Raw genomic sequence first — 16,628 nt, forward strand, 5'->3', positions numbered from 1 at the left:
TCAAACGGGGATAACTTCGTCATCAGACCGATAGATGTCGGTAGGAGTCACATGCTGGTGAAACAAACGGAGTTATGTTTTGTAGAGAAACACCTTGCTCTTTGTTTCTTTATGATACATGTGCTGAACTTGTTTTGTTTTCAAACACGTTGTAAGATTTCAATGTTTAAAAGCAAATAAAAAAAATACAATAAAATAAGAATAAAATACACACAAACGTCACTAGTACGACAAGAGGATATATTTTGCAATTCATACCATTTTGCGTGACGATCTTACCTCTTCATGGGGGTAATTTTGACCTGCTAGAAACGTAAGCAGAGAAAATGCTGACGTATTTGCCCCCCTATTATTTTTTAATTTCTTTGGTATTCCTTCAGCACATTTATAAAGAACGAAGTGTTCCTCGCGTATAATTTTCGTGTTGTTACGCGCCACGGATTTTGCAGAGCACATTAGAATGTGCCAAAATCTGTACGAGTTGCCCCGTTTGACGGTAATACTGTTCTGCATATTTGTACCCTAGCATGCAATATTAATTGGACATTATCCATTGTCTAGAGCTTTTTATGCAGTACGTTTCGAGAAAGTCCCTCTTCTCTCGTCTTCAGGTGAAATTTCTTTTCCCTGTTGTGGGAATCGAACATACGACAGACCTGTGGTTTTACTTCAAAATCGGTGCTTTGGTAAGTTCGGAGTAATTCATTAAGGCACCGAATCTGAAGTAAAACCACAGGTCTGTCGTATGTTCGATTCCCACAACAGGGAAAAGAAATTTCACTTGAAGACGAGAGACGAGGGGGGACTTTCTCGGAACGTACTGCATAAAAAGCACTACACAATGGATAACATTGCATGCTGATGTAGAACCATTGTCAAACATTCAGACAACTAACTACGGTATTGGGTCCTACTTTACTATACCGGAGACACCTATCAATGATTTATTTCGCAATTTTTTACATTGATAACGTACTATTCTGCGTTGCAGAACATTTCTTTAGGTGAAATAATGAATTTCTAACGAAAATAATGTCTATTTCTTACATACGATAGCCCCACGAACCATCACGGGGACGAGGTATGTCTACTAGGTTAGGTTAGGCCTGTTAGGTTAGGTTCCATTAGCACTCCTTTCGTTCAATTTAGCATATACGGACAACATAGGAATTACAAATTCCACGGCATCTTCCACACCCGGCAACAACTTCACGACGCATCCTCGACACGTCATGTTGTAGCAGCAGCAATAGCACGTATTGTGCTCTCGTGCAGAAAGCAAATGGTGGCAGCAGCAATAGCGCGTCGGAAATATATTTTCGTAGAAAACCACATGCATTCGCATTAAAATGGATCAAAACTACATTCCCGAATACCAACAACGCTACAGAAAATGATTTGCGTAAGTACTTTCTCCTGTAAATTTGAAGAAATCCGTCTCCGGTATAGTAAACTCTTACCCGGTATTGGACAAATTATTGGACTCATTGTAAACAAGAAGCACATTTCCTTGTTTTGAAAGTGTTCTAACTATATTTGACAATTGTAATGACTTTTATAGGATTAAACCGTGTGTCTGCTTCGATATTATCTTTTTTCCCACAATCCTATCTTTTTACTGTCCAAAAAATAGGTGGCAGCACGATTCTTTGCAAATTCGCAAGAATGCCTGGAACAATACGTACATTGTTTACAGTGTTACTTATGATATTTGTTTGGTTATAACAAAGGAAATAATATTAAGGTTGTTGCAATGGGTGTTCTTTATTTGTACCACCGGAGCAACATGTAATTTCACAAACCACGTGGTTTGAAGTTTAGAAATAAGATAAATGTACACAAACATAAAAATGGGTTCTAAAAGAGTCAAGGGTGATGACCAAATGCCTTGCAGTGTGTATAACAATGCAATGTGCATCACTAAACCTAAACCTGTCAAATTTCTCTACTGAACTGAGTTTATCTCTTTAATTTTTTCAACTAATGAGGCCAATAATTTGGCCAATACTGTATACCTGTACCTCTAGAGTCTTGGTTACTACAGGAGGAGAATTAAAGTTCAGGATGAGGAAACATACACACTAACTGAGGTCATAAACACTTACCGGTGGTGCTACTGGTCGCCCGCACGGATCCAACGACGGTGTTCTTGGAGACGTCTTCCTTCACCCCCAAATTGTACCTCGGCCGCTCGAAGATGGGAGGCTGCTGGCTGGAGTCTATGACGCTGATGAATATCTCGGCGTCCACCAGGGATTTCAATCCGGCGCCGTCGACGGCCGAGATGTTGAGGTGGTGCATGAGGGTGGACTTGGACAGCGGACGGGCAACGAAGATCTCGCCGGACCGCTGGTCCACGCGGAAAAGGCCGTGGTCGTTGCCGGTCACCACGTGGTACGAGACGGTGCCAAACTTCCCCGAGTCCCTGTCCGTCGCGACGACCACCACGACGGGCGAGCTGAGGCTCTCCGCCTCGCGAAGGCTGACGTTGTACTCCCGAGGGTAGAAGGTCGGTCTGTTGTCGTTGACGTCAGTCAGCTGGATCTTCACCATGGCCGTCGTACTCAGCCCTCCTGCAACAACAAAGTGTACAATCGATGAGAATAAGCACAGTAAGCCATTTCTTCATTCCAATAACAAAAATTCGCCAAAAATAAGAACATAAGCACAAATAGAGCAGCGGGTCTGCTCGCTGTGGCGACAATGTCATTTCACTTTCCCAGATTCAAACTGAAATTTCAAAGCTATAATTCTTTGAAAAGGAACAAGCTCCTTGATAGGAGGAACGATAGGATGATGGATCTCTCACATTCTCGACCTCGGCCATATTAAAGATCGTCTGATCAGCCTGATATCTCGCAGGTAATCATTGATGAGATGTTTGAGAGCCGCTCCTGTAGAGACGTAAGCAGAAGTACGTAGATTCATCCGTTTCGTGAATAAAACACAGGTGTCCGTCCTGTGTGGCAAACTGGATCTACACGGACTCCTTATGTATTTTATGGTATTTTGAGGCTTTCATTTTAAAAGGGAAGAACATTACATACATATCAGTAAATCTAAATGTTACATCACCTGCCACACCGTGCTCAGAGCTCTGACAAAATTATTCTTATTCAAGAATCAAACTGTAAATTTTGATTCCAATAATTTGCTCAGTGAATGTTTGACATGCTTCGTAACAGCAAAATACAAGATCCGAATACATTTTGGGTCATTAAAATTCGCCTTTCGTTATGTTAATCGAAAAGATGAGCGAAAATGATGCTAAAATGAAAGGGCAAACATAACGAAACACGCATGCCTGGCCGGGATTTAAACCCAGAATCTTCGGTGGTGAGACCATGATTCAACCACTCAATGCGCTCTATCAGAAAGTGGGGAATACAAAGGCGAGGCCAGTATGGCCTACGTCAGCAGTTACCAAACTTTTCCGTTTCACGGCGCCCTTAGTGTTTCAAGATTTTTGTGCCAGACTGTAGACCTGTCTAACACTTGCAACTCTCAGTTAGTGTGGTTAGGTTACTTGCCTCGTGACGTCCCTGTAAACCAACCACGGCGTCGCGGCCCAACCACGGCGTCACGACGCACTCTTTGGGTACCACTCCTATGTTCCCAAAGTGAACAAGCATCTCTAACTTATATTTGCGCACAAGCACAAAACAACTGCGACGAACACGCATGCTCATAATTGTCAATGTTTCACTGCGACTGATTAGGACCAACTCTCAGTAAAATAACATATTTCATAGAATTCTAATTTCCTATACCTGTTGACAACAAAAAAGTAGAAGGATAAGCTTGGAAAGAGCCTGGAACAAAAAACACGTTTTATGAATCTCCTCGCAGTAACCGAAATGGGGCAATGCGTCAAAAGACACGTTCCCTCCCGGCATCGAACCCACGCGGCAGAGTCGATAAATTAAAAACCTCCTGCAAGATAACCTCTGCCAGAAACGATCGCCACGCAGGGAAGAGTAATAGCTGGACCCATCCACCCTTGCCGACACGTAGAGGATCAGCAAAAAAATTTATTGGCCCGGCCTGATCTTGCCGCGAGCGATGCAGACCCCTTGTTACTAAACGAAGGGGACAGGCTGGGCTCATTCATCACCGCAGCCAGGGCTGCTCGCCGATGATTTAAGGAGATGACCAATGAAGGGATACTGCAAAGGATAGGCTAGTGTATCGGAAAGGAAAGGACAAAACAGAAACAGTGGGAAAGAAAAGCAAATAAAGTAAAAAGAGAACATTAAGGAAAGCAAAAGAAGGCCAACAAAATAAACAGGAGAAAAGAAGAGACAAAGAAAACAAAGAAAAAGAAGAGATGATGTAAGAACGAAAAGCGAATGTCTTGTAGACAAAGAAGAGAAGGCAAGAAATAGGATAAAGTGAAGAGAACGAAAATGGAGAAAATAGAAGAAAAACAAAAAAGAGAGAAAGAAATAGAGGGAAAAGAAATGAAATTTTCTCTCCTTCTCATGTTTCTTCTTTTTCCTTCTTTCTTTCATTTTCCTTATTCCCTTCCTTCTTCTTTTTGTCTCCTCTTTCTACGAAAAGCGGAAAAATCATTCCTCTCTCTTAAAGAAAGAAAAAAGTCTTTATTTCTGTTCCTCTTCTTCTCTTCCTTGTTTTTCTTTCTTTTTCTACCTATCATTCTTTTTCTCTCTTCCTCTGCCCCTCCCTACAGAGACAGAGAGAGAGAGAGAGAGAGAGAGAGACAGCGAGTTCTTTCATTCTCTCTCTCTCTCTCTCTCTCTCCCCTTTCTTAACCTTTTCCTCTTCTTTAACTTGATGAAGAGAAAGAAGAAAAATAAAAACAGAGGTTTTTTCTTTCTTTGTAAAAAAAAAGGAAAAAAGAAAATTCTCTTTGTCCTCCTGCTATCAACTCTTTGTCTCTTTCTTTCTCTCTTCCTCTTTAAAGAAAACAAAAAAAGAAGGAAAGAAGAAAAAGATTATCTCTCAAGAGAATGGGAGAAAGCGAGTGGACTTTTCTATTTCTTTGTTATTCCTTTCTTTGAATCTCTCTCTCTCTCTCTCTTTCTCTCTCTCTCTCACTCTCTCTCTCGAAAAGAAAAATAGAGAGAGAAAGAGATAGAGAAGTAGGGGAGAGAAAAAAGAGAGTTGTCATCTCTATCTCTCTCTCTCCTTTTTGCTATTTCTCCTTATCCTTTCTTCATTCCTCTTCCTTCTTCTCTCCTCCTTTGCTTTGTCCTTTCCACTCTTTCTAATACCTTCTTTCATTCAGAGAGAGAGAGAGATGAAGAAATAGAGAGAAGAGAAAAGAGAAAGGGAGTAGAAGGACTGAAAGGAAGACGGAAAGAAAGAAAAAGAAAGATGGAGAGAAGGAAAGAAAGAGATTAGGAAAAGAAGAACGAAGGAAAGAAAGTAAGAAAGAAAGAGCATCAAAGAGAGATAGAGGGAGAGAGAGAAAGGATGAAATGAAGGAGAAACATCTCTCTCTCTCTGAGCTGCATGTGCGTGTGTGTGTGTGTGAGAGAGAGAGAGAGAGAGAGAGAGAGAGAGAGATAAAGTAAGAAAAAGAGTGAGCGGTAGAAATGGAGAACGAAGAAATGTAGTAAAAGATCAGACAGAGATGAAGAAAAAGGGAGAAAAAGAGCATAGGAAAAATATTACTCATTCTTCCTTCTTTCTCCTCTCCGTTCAGGGCAAAGATTTTCGACTTTGTTTGCCTTTTAATCTAATCATATATCCGTCATCGACTCGATCCACCTACAATTGTAGAAAAGCAACATTAAGGAAGGAAAATATAACATAAAAGATATCTCCTACAAAGATGTCGAAGAGGTTAAACATTTACGAAATAAATGAAGAGAGAAGGAAAGGAAAACATAGTAGACGGAATTGAAAAATAGAAAGTAGAAACAGAAAATAAACAAGTGTCAAGAAAGAAAAGATGAAACAAAGAGGAATTAAAAAAGAGATGCCAAGGAGACTGAAAGAAAACAAAAGAAAACTAATAAGGGATAGGAAAACAATACCAAAGGGTGAAGAAACGAAAAGAGGGAGAGCCATAGAGGAAAAAAGAGAGAGGAGAAAAACCGAGAAGTGAAGAAAAATTGAGGGATAAAGCTAGCTCTTTACATACAGCGAAATTAGTCTGCGCCAGGATTTCTGTAAGGGTCGAGAAGTACCACGGGGCGAAGGCCAAAGCCTCTCGAACATCTCATCCAAACTTTCAATACGAGTTCGTACAGCGCCACGTTTCGCCTTCCAGATAACATTGTGATTTAATAAGTCCACTCACAGGATGCGAATCCATCGCCTCCTCCCCCTTCCAGGGTTTTGTTCTCGGTGGATTTATGTCGTGGTCCGCAGGTCCTAAAAGGTGCAACCGGAGCGACGGCGTGGAACGTGATCTCCATTCCAACAAGGTTTCGGACATGGAACCAGGCGAAAGGAAATTAATACTCCCTAGTCACCTCCCCCTTCCCGTGTACTTCTCGCTTCCAAATTCCTACGGACAAGGACGGATTCTGGTAGTTTACCAGAAGTCCGGGAAGACCGAGAAAAACCAACCAATTTTCACCAATTTCTGTTGGTAGTTTCTGCAGTAAAGGGTTCTCTTCACCTGTCGCCCTTCAAAATTAGAGCTATTACAAGAGCTTATCAGTTTCGTGGCTGTAGTTCACGCTCATATTCTGATATTGAAGACTGCATTTGCGAGTAATCTTTTCTGAGGCCCTTCGATTCGTTCTTATTCAGGTAGTGAAGACTGCACTTCATATAAATCTGGTTTGGGTCTGGATTTAAGCCCTCTGACGTCCTAATGTGCTGTGCTAACCTTCGCTACAGAGGAGAATATTGCATTTGCGATTAATTTTGTTTAGGGTTTTTCTTTTCGCTCTTATTCCGGTAGTGAAGATTGCATTTGCGATTAATTTTACTTAGGGGTTTTCTTTTCGCTCTTATTCCGGTAGTGAAGATTGCATTTGCGATTAATTTTACTTAGGGGTTTTCCTTTCGCTCTTATTCCGGTAGTGAAGATTGCATTTGCGATTAATTTTACTTAGGGGTTTTCTTTTCGCTCTTATTCCGGTACTGAAGATTGCATTTGCGATTAATTTTATTTAGGGTTTTTCTTTTCGCTCTTATTCCGGTACTGAAGATTGCATTTGCGATTAATTTTACTTAGGGTTTTTCTTTTCGATCTTATTCCGGTACTGAAGATTGCATTTGCGATTAATTTTATTTAGGGTTTTTCTTTTCGCTGTTATTCCGGTACTGAAGATTGCATTTGCGATTAATTTTACTTAGGGTTTTTCTTTTCGCTCTTATTCCGGTACTGAAGATTGTATTTGCGATTAATTTTACTTAGGGGTTTTCTTTTCGCTCTTATTCCGGTACTGAAGATTGCATTTGCGATTAATTTTATTTAGGGTTTTTCTTTTCGCTCTTATTCCGGTACTGAAGATTGCATTTGCGATTAATTTTACTTAGGGTTTTTCTTTTCGCTCTTATTCCGGTACTGAAGATTGCATTTACGATTAATTTTATTTAGGGTTTTTCTTTTCGCTGTTATTCCGGTACTGAAGATTGCATTTGCGATTAATTTTACTTAGGGTTTTTCTTTTCGCTCTTATTCCGGTACTGAAGATTGTATTTGCGATTAATTTTACTTAGGGTTTTTCTTTTTGCTCTTATTCCGGTAGTGAAGATTGCATTTGCGATTAATTTTACTTAGGGGTTTTCTTTTCGCTCTTATTCCGGTAGTAAAGATTGCATTTGCGATTAATTTTATTTAGGGGTTTTCTTTTCGTTCATATTCCGGTAGTGAAGATTGCATTTGCGATTAATTTTATTTAGGGTTTTTCTTTTCGCTCTTATTCCGGTAGTGAAGATTGCATTTGCGATTAATTTTACTTAGGGTTTTTCTTTTCGCTCTTATTCCGGTAGTGAAGATTGCATTTGCGATTAATTTTACTTAGGGGTTTTCTTTTCGCTCTTATTCCGGTACTGAAGATTGTATTTGCGATTAATTTTACTTAGGGTTTTTCTTTTCGCTCTTATTCCGGTAGTGAAGATTGCATTTGCGATTAATTTTACTTAGGGGTTTTCTTTTCGCTCTTATTCCGGTAGTGAAGATTGCATTTGCGATTAATTTTATTTAGGGTTTTTCTTTTCGCTCTTATTCCGGTAGTGAAGATTGCATTTGCGATTAATTTTACTTAGGGTTTTTCTTTTCGCTCTTATTCCGGTAGTGAAGATTGCATTTGCGATTAATTTTATTTAGGGTTTTTCTTTTCGCTCTTATTCCGGTACTGAAGATTGCATTTGCGATTAATTTTACTTAGGGGTTTTCTTTTCGCTCTTATTCCGGTAGTGAAGATTGCATTTGCGATTAATTTTATTTAGGGTTTTTCTTTTCGCTCTTATTCCGGTACTGAAGATTGCATTTGCGATTAATTTTACTTAGGGTTTTTCTTTTCGCTCTTATTCCGGTACTGAAGATTGTATTTGCGATTAATTTTACTTAGGGTTTTTCTTTTCGCTCTTATTCCGGTACTGAAGATTGTATTTGCGATTAATTTTACTTAGGGTTTTTCTTTTCGCTCTTATTCCGGTAGTGAAGATTGCATTTGCGATTAATTTTACTTAGGGGTTTTCTTTTCGCTCTTATTCCGGTAGTGAAGATTGCATTTGCGATTAATTTTATTTAGGGTTTTTCTTTTCGCTCTTATTCCGGTAGTGAAGATTGCATTTGCGATTAATTTTACTTAGGGTTTTTCTTTTCGCTCTTATTCCGGTAGTGAAGATTGCATTTGCGATTAGTCTTCTCTGGGGTTCTTCTTTTGGCTCTTATTCCGTCAAGACTGCTATTACCCTTAATCTTGATCGGGGCTTTTCCTTTCGCTAGTATTTCTGTTTGGGATCATTTCTTTTCCCCTTACTGCTGTACTGCAGATTGATTCCGCCCTCAATCCCATCTGCAGATGTCCCACCATCCAATAATTGCTTTTCGCGTACCTGGGCCTGCCCCGTGGATGATTTGCGTCTCCGGTTGACAAAGGTTGTCCTTGATTGCTGCACTCATCGTTACAACGGCATACAGCACTTTCGCGCCAACAGTCAGAGGGTGATCAAGACGAAGAGGAGAGGACTGGATAAAAGCAGAGGAGAAACAGCAAAAAACTCTTTATCAAAAGTGTATAATTTACGCGCCGAATGAAACGCGTTGATAAGCGCGGACGGGCACCGTGTCTTCGTGGAGGAATTAATTGGACCATCATCGCCTACATTTGTGAGGGACGAGGCGCCATCTTGTTCGGTGCAAGGAATACCACTTTAGACTAGGAGTGGCCCCTTCCAGTTCTCAGGGGAGTACGGAGCCAAATTATAAGGATCCCTTCCCCTTCTTTTCAGCTAAAAGGACAGCTCCTCCCAATGGAGGTGCGAACGGACATAAATTAAGGAATTCCAGGACAAAGAGAGTGCTGGAGAAATGTTTCTGGAATCGTGCTCCATATTTGTGCTGGAAGAGTTAAGATGTCAAGCTTGTCGTGGTTGTCAGTTGTTGGGTGTTTGTCAAGCGGATGGTCAGTTGAAAGTTGGTAAGGGGAAGGGGCAACGGTGCAGGGGAAGATGTCTTCTCTTTGGTTCATCATTGCCAAACATCGTGGCGGTACGAAGTAGGGATACTGAAAAATTATTTGTGAATATAGTTAATGACAAAACAAAATGTGTTGACTCCAGTTAACACATTGAAATGCATAAACTGCTAATGATGCATTTTGGTTCATCAAAGTACACTTTTATAAGCTGTTGTTCCGATGGATGCATTTAGATGCATCATCAGAAAAGCTGAGACAGAGCATATCAAATAAACTACAATTATGAACCAAAAGTATCTACATCAAGATTGAGTTGATGCATTTCGAATGTTCTGTGTGCAGAGGAGAGGAAATTTTCTTCCTCTTGGTGGGGAACGGATTCAAAATGTACGCATAGGAAGAGGGGATGGGGGGCTGACTCTCCCCTCTTTCAGTGGTTTATTTCCACTATTAGTGCTTTCCAAATTTTCTACTTTGTTAGTGTGCTTTTAGAGTTTTATTTATTTTCCCAGCGTCTATTGGAATTATCATTTTTCTCTGGAAGTGCTTCTTATAGTTTTCATTTCTTTACATCGCTTTTCCAAGTTCCTATTTCTTTCAATCTTTAACTATCTCCCGGAAGTATATATTTTAAAACAAACCTCTGACGTCACGCTGACCTTATTCATACCTCAAGAGTGTTTACACAAGTAAAATATCTGCTACTTGTTAATGCGGCGAAGATCACGATTTTCGGTTCTGAAGAAGCAGTTTTTAAAAAAAGTAAGTTGTCTTCATAATGAACTCATAAAGAGAAACAAAACATAAGTTCAGTTGGGGTACAAAAAATATTGCAAGATTACATGCCGGGCTATAAATATAAGCAGGACTCAAAAGTGGAGGGGGTACATCTTCGCAACAATGAAAAACAAACAAGTTTCAAGGTATGTGGCTCGGTTGTAGGAAATTTAGACTTTGAAGAGGGGGTAAAATTCCGTTATAGCTGGTACGTAGCAGCACTTGGGTCTTGTCGAGGGTCGGGGTATAGTTGGTTTCGCGTCGTGCAATGCGATGCTTCAAGAGATGATGATGACGATGCTTGAATGCCTGTGCGTCGAGGAGGTATCCTCACAGTATGTTCACGCGCCGTAGAGAAGTGATCCGCGAGCAGTGCTTCGAGGGTTCGAATCCTGGTTCTTCGTTGCTTTAAAGCCGGGGACAGCCTCTACCACGTGAGCTTCTAGCGAAGTTGTTAAAGGTCCTGGAAGCCAGTGGCGTATGCTGAGTCTAAAACCTGGACTAGCTCAGTATGATACCTAGTCCTAGGCTATGGAGGAAGGGAGAAGGCTATAGGTTCATTCTTGAGGTCTTCAAGGAAGCCACTTTGCCATCCAAACGGTAGTCAGGTTTCAAACTTATAAAACTTCAGGTTGCCAAGCTCTAATAATTCAGGTTGCCAGCTCCCAAGAATTCAGGTTGCAAACTCCCAAGAATTCAGGTTGCAAACTCCCAAGAATTCAGGTTGCCAACTCCCAAGAATTCAGATTGCCAACTCCCAAGAATTCAGATTGCCAACTCCCAAGAATTCAGATTGCCAACTCCCAAGAATTCAGGTTGCCAACTCCGAAGAATTCAGGTTGCCAACTCCCAAGAATTCAGGTTGCCAACTCCCAATAATTAAGGTTGCCAACTCCCAATAATTAAGGTTGCCAACTCCCAAGAATTCAGGTTGCCAACTCCCAAGAATTCAGGTTGCAAACTCTCAAGAATTCAGGGTGCCAACTCCAAAGAATTCAGGGTGCCAACCCCCAAGAATTCAGGTTGCAAACTCTCAAGAATTCAGGTTGCCAACTCCCAAGAATTCAGGTTGCCAACTCCCAAGAATTCAGGTTGCCAACTCCCAAGAATTCAGGTTGCAAACTCTCAAGAATTCAGGGTGCCAACTCCCAAGAATTCAGGGTGCCAACTCCCAATAATTCAGGTTGCCAACTCCCAAGAATTCAGGTTGCAAACTCCCAAGAATTCAGGTTGCAAACTCCCAAGAATTCAGGTTGCCAACTCCCAAGAATTCAGGTTGCAAACTCCCAAGAATTCAGATTGCCAACTCCCAAGAATTCAGGTTGCCAACTCCGAAGAATTCAGGTTGCCAACTCCCAAGAATTCAGGTTGCCAACTCCCAATAATTAAGGTTGCCAACTCCCAATAATTAAGGTTGCCAACTCCCAAGAATTCAGGTTGCCAACTCCCAAGAATTCAGGTTGCAAACTCTCAAGAATTCAGGGTGCCAACTCCCAAGAATTCAGGGTGCCAACCCCCAAGAATTCAGGTTGCAAACTCTCAAGAATTCAGGTTGCCAACTCCCAAGAATTCAGGTTGCCAACTCCCAAGAATTCAGGTTGCCAACTCCCAAGAATTCAGGTTGCCAACTCCCAAGAATTCAGTTCGCCAACTTCAGAATCGCCATTATCTTCTTATTGAAATCGGGTTTATTCACAGTTTCTAAGAGATTTTTTCTCTTCAGTATTTTACTTTCTAGGCTTCAGGCTTCGCAGATAGCCTTAGCTAGCCTGGAATATACGCTCCTGCTGGAACCCATACATTCTAATGCGTTCTGTACCAGGACCGGAAACCTTTTTCTCGTACAATTAAAATTCGGTCCAAGTTGGGTACTGTTTCATTTCAATACGGAACTTGGACCCTATTAAAACTGATCCGCAAAAAATGGTTCCTGGACCGTATTTAAATTGAACCGGAAAAAAGGTTCCTGGACCGAATTGCAATACTTTACAGAAAAAAAAGGTTCTGCACGGTCCAGAACCCATTTACACTTGCCGATTTTCTCTCCTAGACCGGAATTGAATTTTTTTTAAATTCCTGGACTTTTAACAACCTTTGGCTCTAGTCCACCAAAATTGCCTGCATGAGAAGTTTTCAGAATCATTTGGAGCAGGTTGAAGTTTCTTGAAAGATCTGAGTTTCTGTCAAGTTCACTTTGAGCACATAAAGGCTAATCGGGACTGGATTTACAGTTTAAAGTGAGGTCCCAACCACTATGTGCCTCCACCGAGTATCGAATCCACGACCCCTTTATTACAAGGCAACCATGTTACCACTGCGCCATCGGGGAGGCTGTATATTTATAGCAGATTAAAGAGTGACACACAGTGGGAGAAAGAGAAGGGGGTGAAATAAATTGACGAGAAGAGACAGAGAAACGGAGGAAGAAGAAAGATTAAAAGAACAGAAGATAAGATGGAAAGAAAAAGAAGAAAGAGTAGGCGGAAGGAATAGGAGAGAGACAGAATAAGTGACATTGACAAAAGAGACTGGGGAAAAATTGGAAGAATGAATTACAGAGAAACAAAGAAAAAGGAAATAACGAGAAAAGAAGAAGACAGAGGAACAGCGGAGAAGGACAAGAAAGCGAGAATTGAAGAGAACCGTGCGAGAACACGGTGACTAATAAATCAGAACCCACCTGATCGAAATTTTCTCAAGACCCCAGCGTAAGTACAGGGCGTTTCAAAAATCATGGAACCTAAACTTCGATCGCGCTTGGTCCAACCTGTTGTCTTTCCCGTGCTGGCGACTGCTCGGCACTGCCTGTGACAATCAAAAGCGAGGAAAATATCGTCTGCTTGATTGTGAAGGACGAACGGAAGACAGAAGCAGCGCTTCCGCACATGCTGTTGCCACGTCACTGTTTCAACTTCACTGTTTTTTCTTATTCGTGGCATGTGATATCGCCTAGAGTTCTAAATGCAGTGTTAAAAATAGAATGGGCAGACATCGCTTAGTTTTACTCAAGTCTACTCAAGAAGTTGCAACATGGCTGACAAGCCTAGCGCTACAACTGCACCTTCCACTTCTGTGATTCGGACTATAACGTTCCGCTGCCGATTCGGACACAGCCAATATGTTTTTCAGTAGCATGCTCCGCCAGTGTTGCCAGATGCATATGAATGTACAGTTGAAAGTAAAATTTCAGGACAAAATTGGGGAATTTTTAAATCTTTGTTACGTGGTAGTATGGCCTTACCTCTGTCTGTGGCTATCACTGGAAACTCATACATGCTCCTCGTCTCGAAGTCCAACTGGCCAGCGATGCAGATGTCGCCAGTTCCGGATTTTATCTCGAAGTGCCGAAGTTTCCCGAAGCTCTCTCCGATCGTGTAGTTGACCATCGCGTTCACGCCGCAGTCCGGATCCGTAGCCGATACCTAGAAACAAAATAGAAACAACGGTTAGACAGGAAAACAAATCCACATGCCATCTACAAAAGCGAAAGTAATTCTAAATCTTAAACTACTGCTGCAAACAAAAGCACATGACCTGAGAAGAAAATAACTCCGTTCCCATTGGCTAATTCCGGCAGCGGCTTCTCCAACTGGGAGTAGGGGTAAACGTCAAGTATGTTTTGTGTTATTACCTTATAATTTTCATTAAGTCAGTCAGTTCCAGTATTTCCGCCAATTGGTGTTATCTGCGAGTCAAGGAAATTATTATTATTAAATAATAATAATAAATGATGTAGAAGTTTTACGATAACACGATTTCATTTGGACGAAAATGCGGGATCGAAATCTGTAGCGGGATGCTTAGCATAGCACACAACGACGCCAGGTGTCCCGGGTACAAATCCCGGCATGAGTGGTCTTTGGAACTATACCTTCCATCATCAATATCATCATCATCTTCGCGATCAGCCAAAGTGGCAGAAAAGCGAAGTAAAATAAACCAAATTGATAAATCGAAAACGTGAAAATTTTGCTCTCAGGGTGTAGCAACATTGCAACGAAAGCGACACCAGCGCTACATTACATTACACAGAGATGTACACACAACGGCAAAAGAAATGGTACGAGAATTGTCCACCAACATTTTCATTCAAGTCTGTTTTCCACAATGTGAATGATCATGAATTGAAATGAAAGTCCGTAAGTAGAAGACAACATTTTCGCATCAACAGAATCAAAACCTTAGAACAATACAGATGGGGTATAACAAATCATGAAAATAGCGATGGGCAATATGCTTACTATTTTCTTTGCCGTTGACTGTACAAATCCACGTGCAGGCAACGGTGCAGACACACAGTCTGAAAGGGAGTCCTAGGGATCTCAACTATCACTCGCATAGGCAGCACCACCTAGCGGTTGAGATTCAAAGTATCGTACACAACGTCCTAGCCTTAAGAGCAAAATCGCAAGGTCACGCTACAGATATATTGGTGGATCAATACCTCCAGTAACGTCACATGTTTCACGATGAAAAGGCAAAACCGCAACGTATCGTCTTTGGAGACGTTGTTCACAGTCTCAATCCTTTTGCATCTCTTCCCCTTCCCCCCCTCTCCTGCACAGGAGACGAGGAGTGGGGGGATGAGAGAAGGATGGAATCCGCAAGCGCCCCGCCGAGGATATATGTCCTGGGACACGAGATGTTTATTTTCCAGAGACGATCCGCCATAAAAGTCCCGTTACGCCTTTGACGGCGCGTTAAGAAGGCAGCCTGGTCCAGCGCTGGGATGCTGCGGACGCCAAGATGCAACAGGTGATTTTTGGCTCAGCAGAGCCGGTCGGATTGTCAGATCGTGCGCAAATGAGGGGGACTTGGGATCTCAACAGCTCCGCGGGAAGCCCGACCGGTGTTGTATATCTCCCTAGAGACTCCATAAGTGTAGCAACCAGGAAAATTCGTGTCGTCGTTGCGGGGGACGATAGAGTACACATGTGCCGACGTTGTTTTGTTTCTTTATTGTCCACGCTGTCGATGGGTCTTCCATATCTATCAAAGACCCGAACTGTTACATGTTCTGCAATTTGTCCCGCGGTAAGAGTTGAGTGATCGTAAAGTCTCGGCGAAATGTCAAAGGGTAGGGTTCGCACGGTTTAGAATGACCAGCAGTACACTCTGAATACATGCTACTGAGTCGCCACTAACACTGGTGTTAACTTAGTGTTAAAAGCCGACAGCCGTGGCGCCAAGGGTCCCCCGTTCGGATCCCGGCCTGGGCATAGACGTTCTTTATGTATCTTCATCAATTTAATCACATCATCACTCATCCTCATCTTCGCGATTAGCCAAAAGTGGCAGAAAAGCGACGTAAAATAACCCAATTCATTCAATCAAGCAGGGCTCGACACATGGGTGTTGGTGAGAGTCCAATGGTGTGGTAAGGCAAAAGGATGACACTGAACAACACCAATTCGACAATGTTACCGAAGAAGTGTTACACCAAGTCTGAACATGGGTAAAAACCCCGCTTAGTGTTAGTTTGCACCACACACCAGAGTAGGCAAGGCGTTTTTCTCAGATGATAGTCCTCATCTGTAAATAGAACGGGAGAAGATTATAGGTTTCGTCAAAGTTCATTTTAAATCCACTTTTGCTTTCGAACGCTTTTACAATCACTGCTTTTCAACCTTGTATTTCCCTCCTATGCTGCTTTGAAAGAGTTCTGGAATTTCCTCCTTTCGTTTTCTGTTACTTCTATTTCCTCTTCCGATCGCATGTTAGTAATGGATATTTCAAGTAATTTATCCGAACACTCGCAACACCCACGTAAATTTAGTCATGAAGGCCCATTTTATGCTCATTTTGATGCTAAATTGAACCTTACACTTACCCAGATAGAATAAACTGGAGAAACTCCTCATCTTATTGCATACAAGTTGAAAGCACTTGCTAGGTTCTCCTCATGTCTCTGCTCTCTCCTGGTCAAAATTTAGACAACCCCATCCTTACTTAGCTACATTATCAACAAATCACAATCCATCATCACCATTGCAATTATATTTTCTGCCATTTTTGGAACATTTGAGGGACAAAACCAAACCTCTGTACGAAAAACTATGACCTTCTCATCACTTAACCACAAAATAAGTTAATTGACTAACATACATGGAGATCCCACTGGCTTTCTGCAGGGTTGCCCTATCAAGAGAAGTGGAAAAATACGACAGCTCAAGAGTAAAATCAAAATAACTAATATTTGGGAAGTTGATGATGTTTATGTAAATATCAAACAATGGCTCTTTAGAAATATCGTTTCTCAGTGCTCAGGCAAAATTTGGT

The 16,628-nt window shown here is 41.5% G+C and overlaps 1 protein-coding gene across 1 annotated transcript in view; it reads right to left on the minus strand.

Annotated features, from left to right (window-relative positions):
* The window catches only part of ds (dachsous cadherin-related 1), a 471,629-nt gene that overhangs the window by 103,948 nt on the left and 351,053 nt on the right, over positions 1 to 16,628 (minus strand). Inside the window, exons 3-4 of the mRNA XM_083125066.1 lie at positions 13,591 to 13,771; positions 2,106 to 2,573 (exon numbers count right to left, since the gene is read on the minus strand). Of these exons, the coding sequence (XP_082981192.1) occupies positions 2,106 to 2,573; positions 13,591 to 13,771 (649 nt within the window). The remainder of the gene's footprint in view (positions 1 to 2,105; positions 2,574 to 13,590; positions 13,772 to 16,628) is intronic.

Source organism: Lepisma saccharinum, chromosome 7, assembly GCF_977018435.1.
Source record: "Lepisma saccharinum chromosome 7, izLepSacc3.1, whole genome shotgun sequence".
NCBI lineage: Eukaryota > Metazoa > Arthropoda > Insecta > Zygentoma > Lepismatidae > Lepisma > Lepisma saccharinum.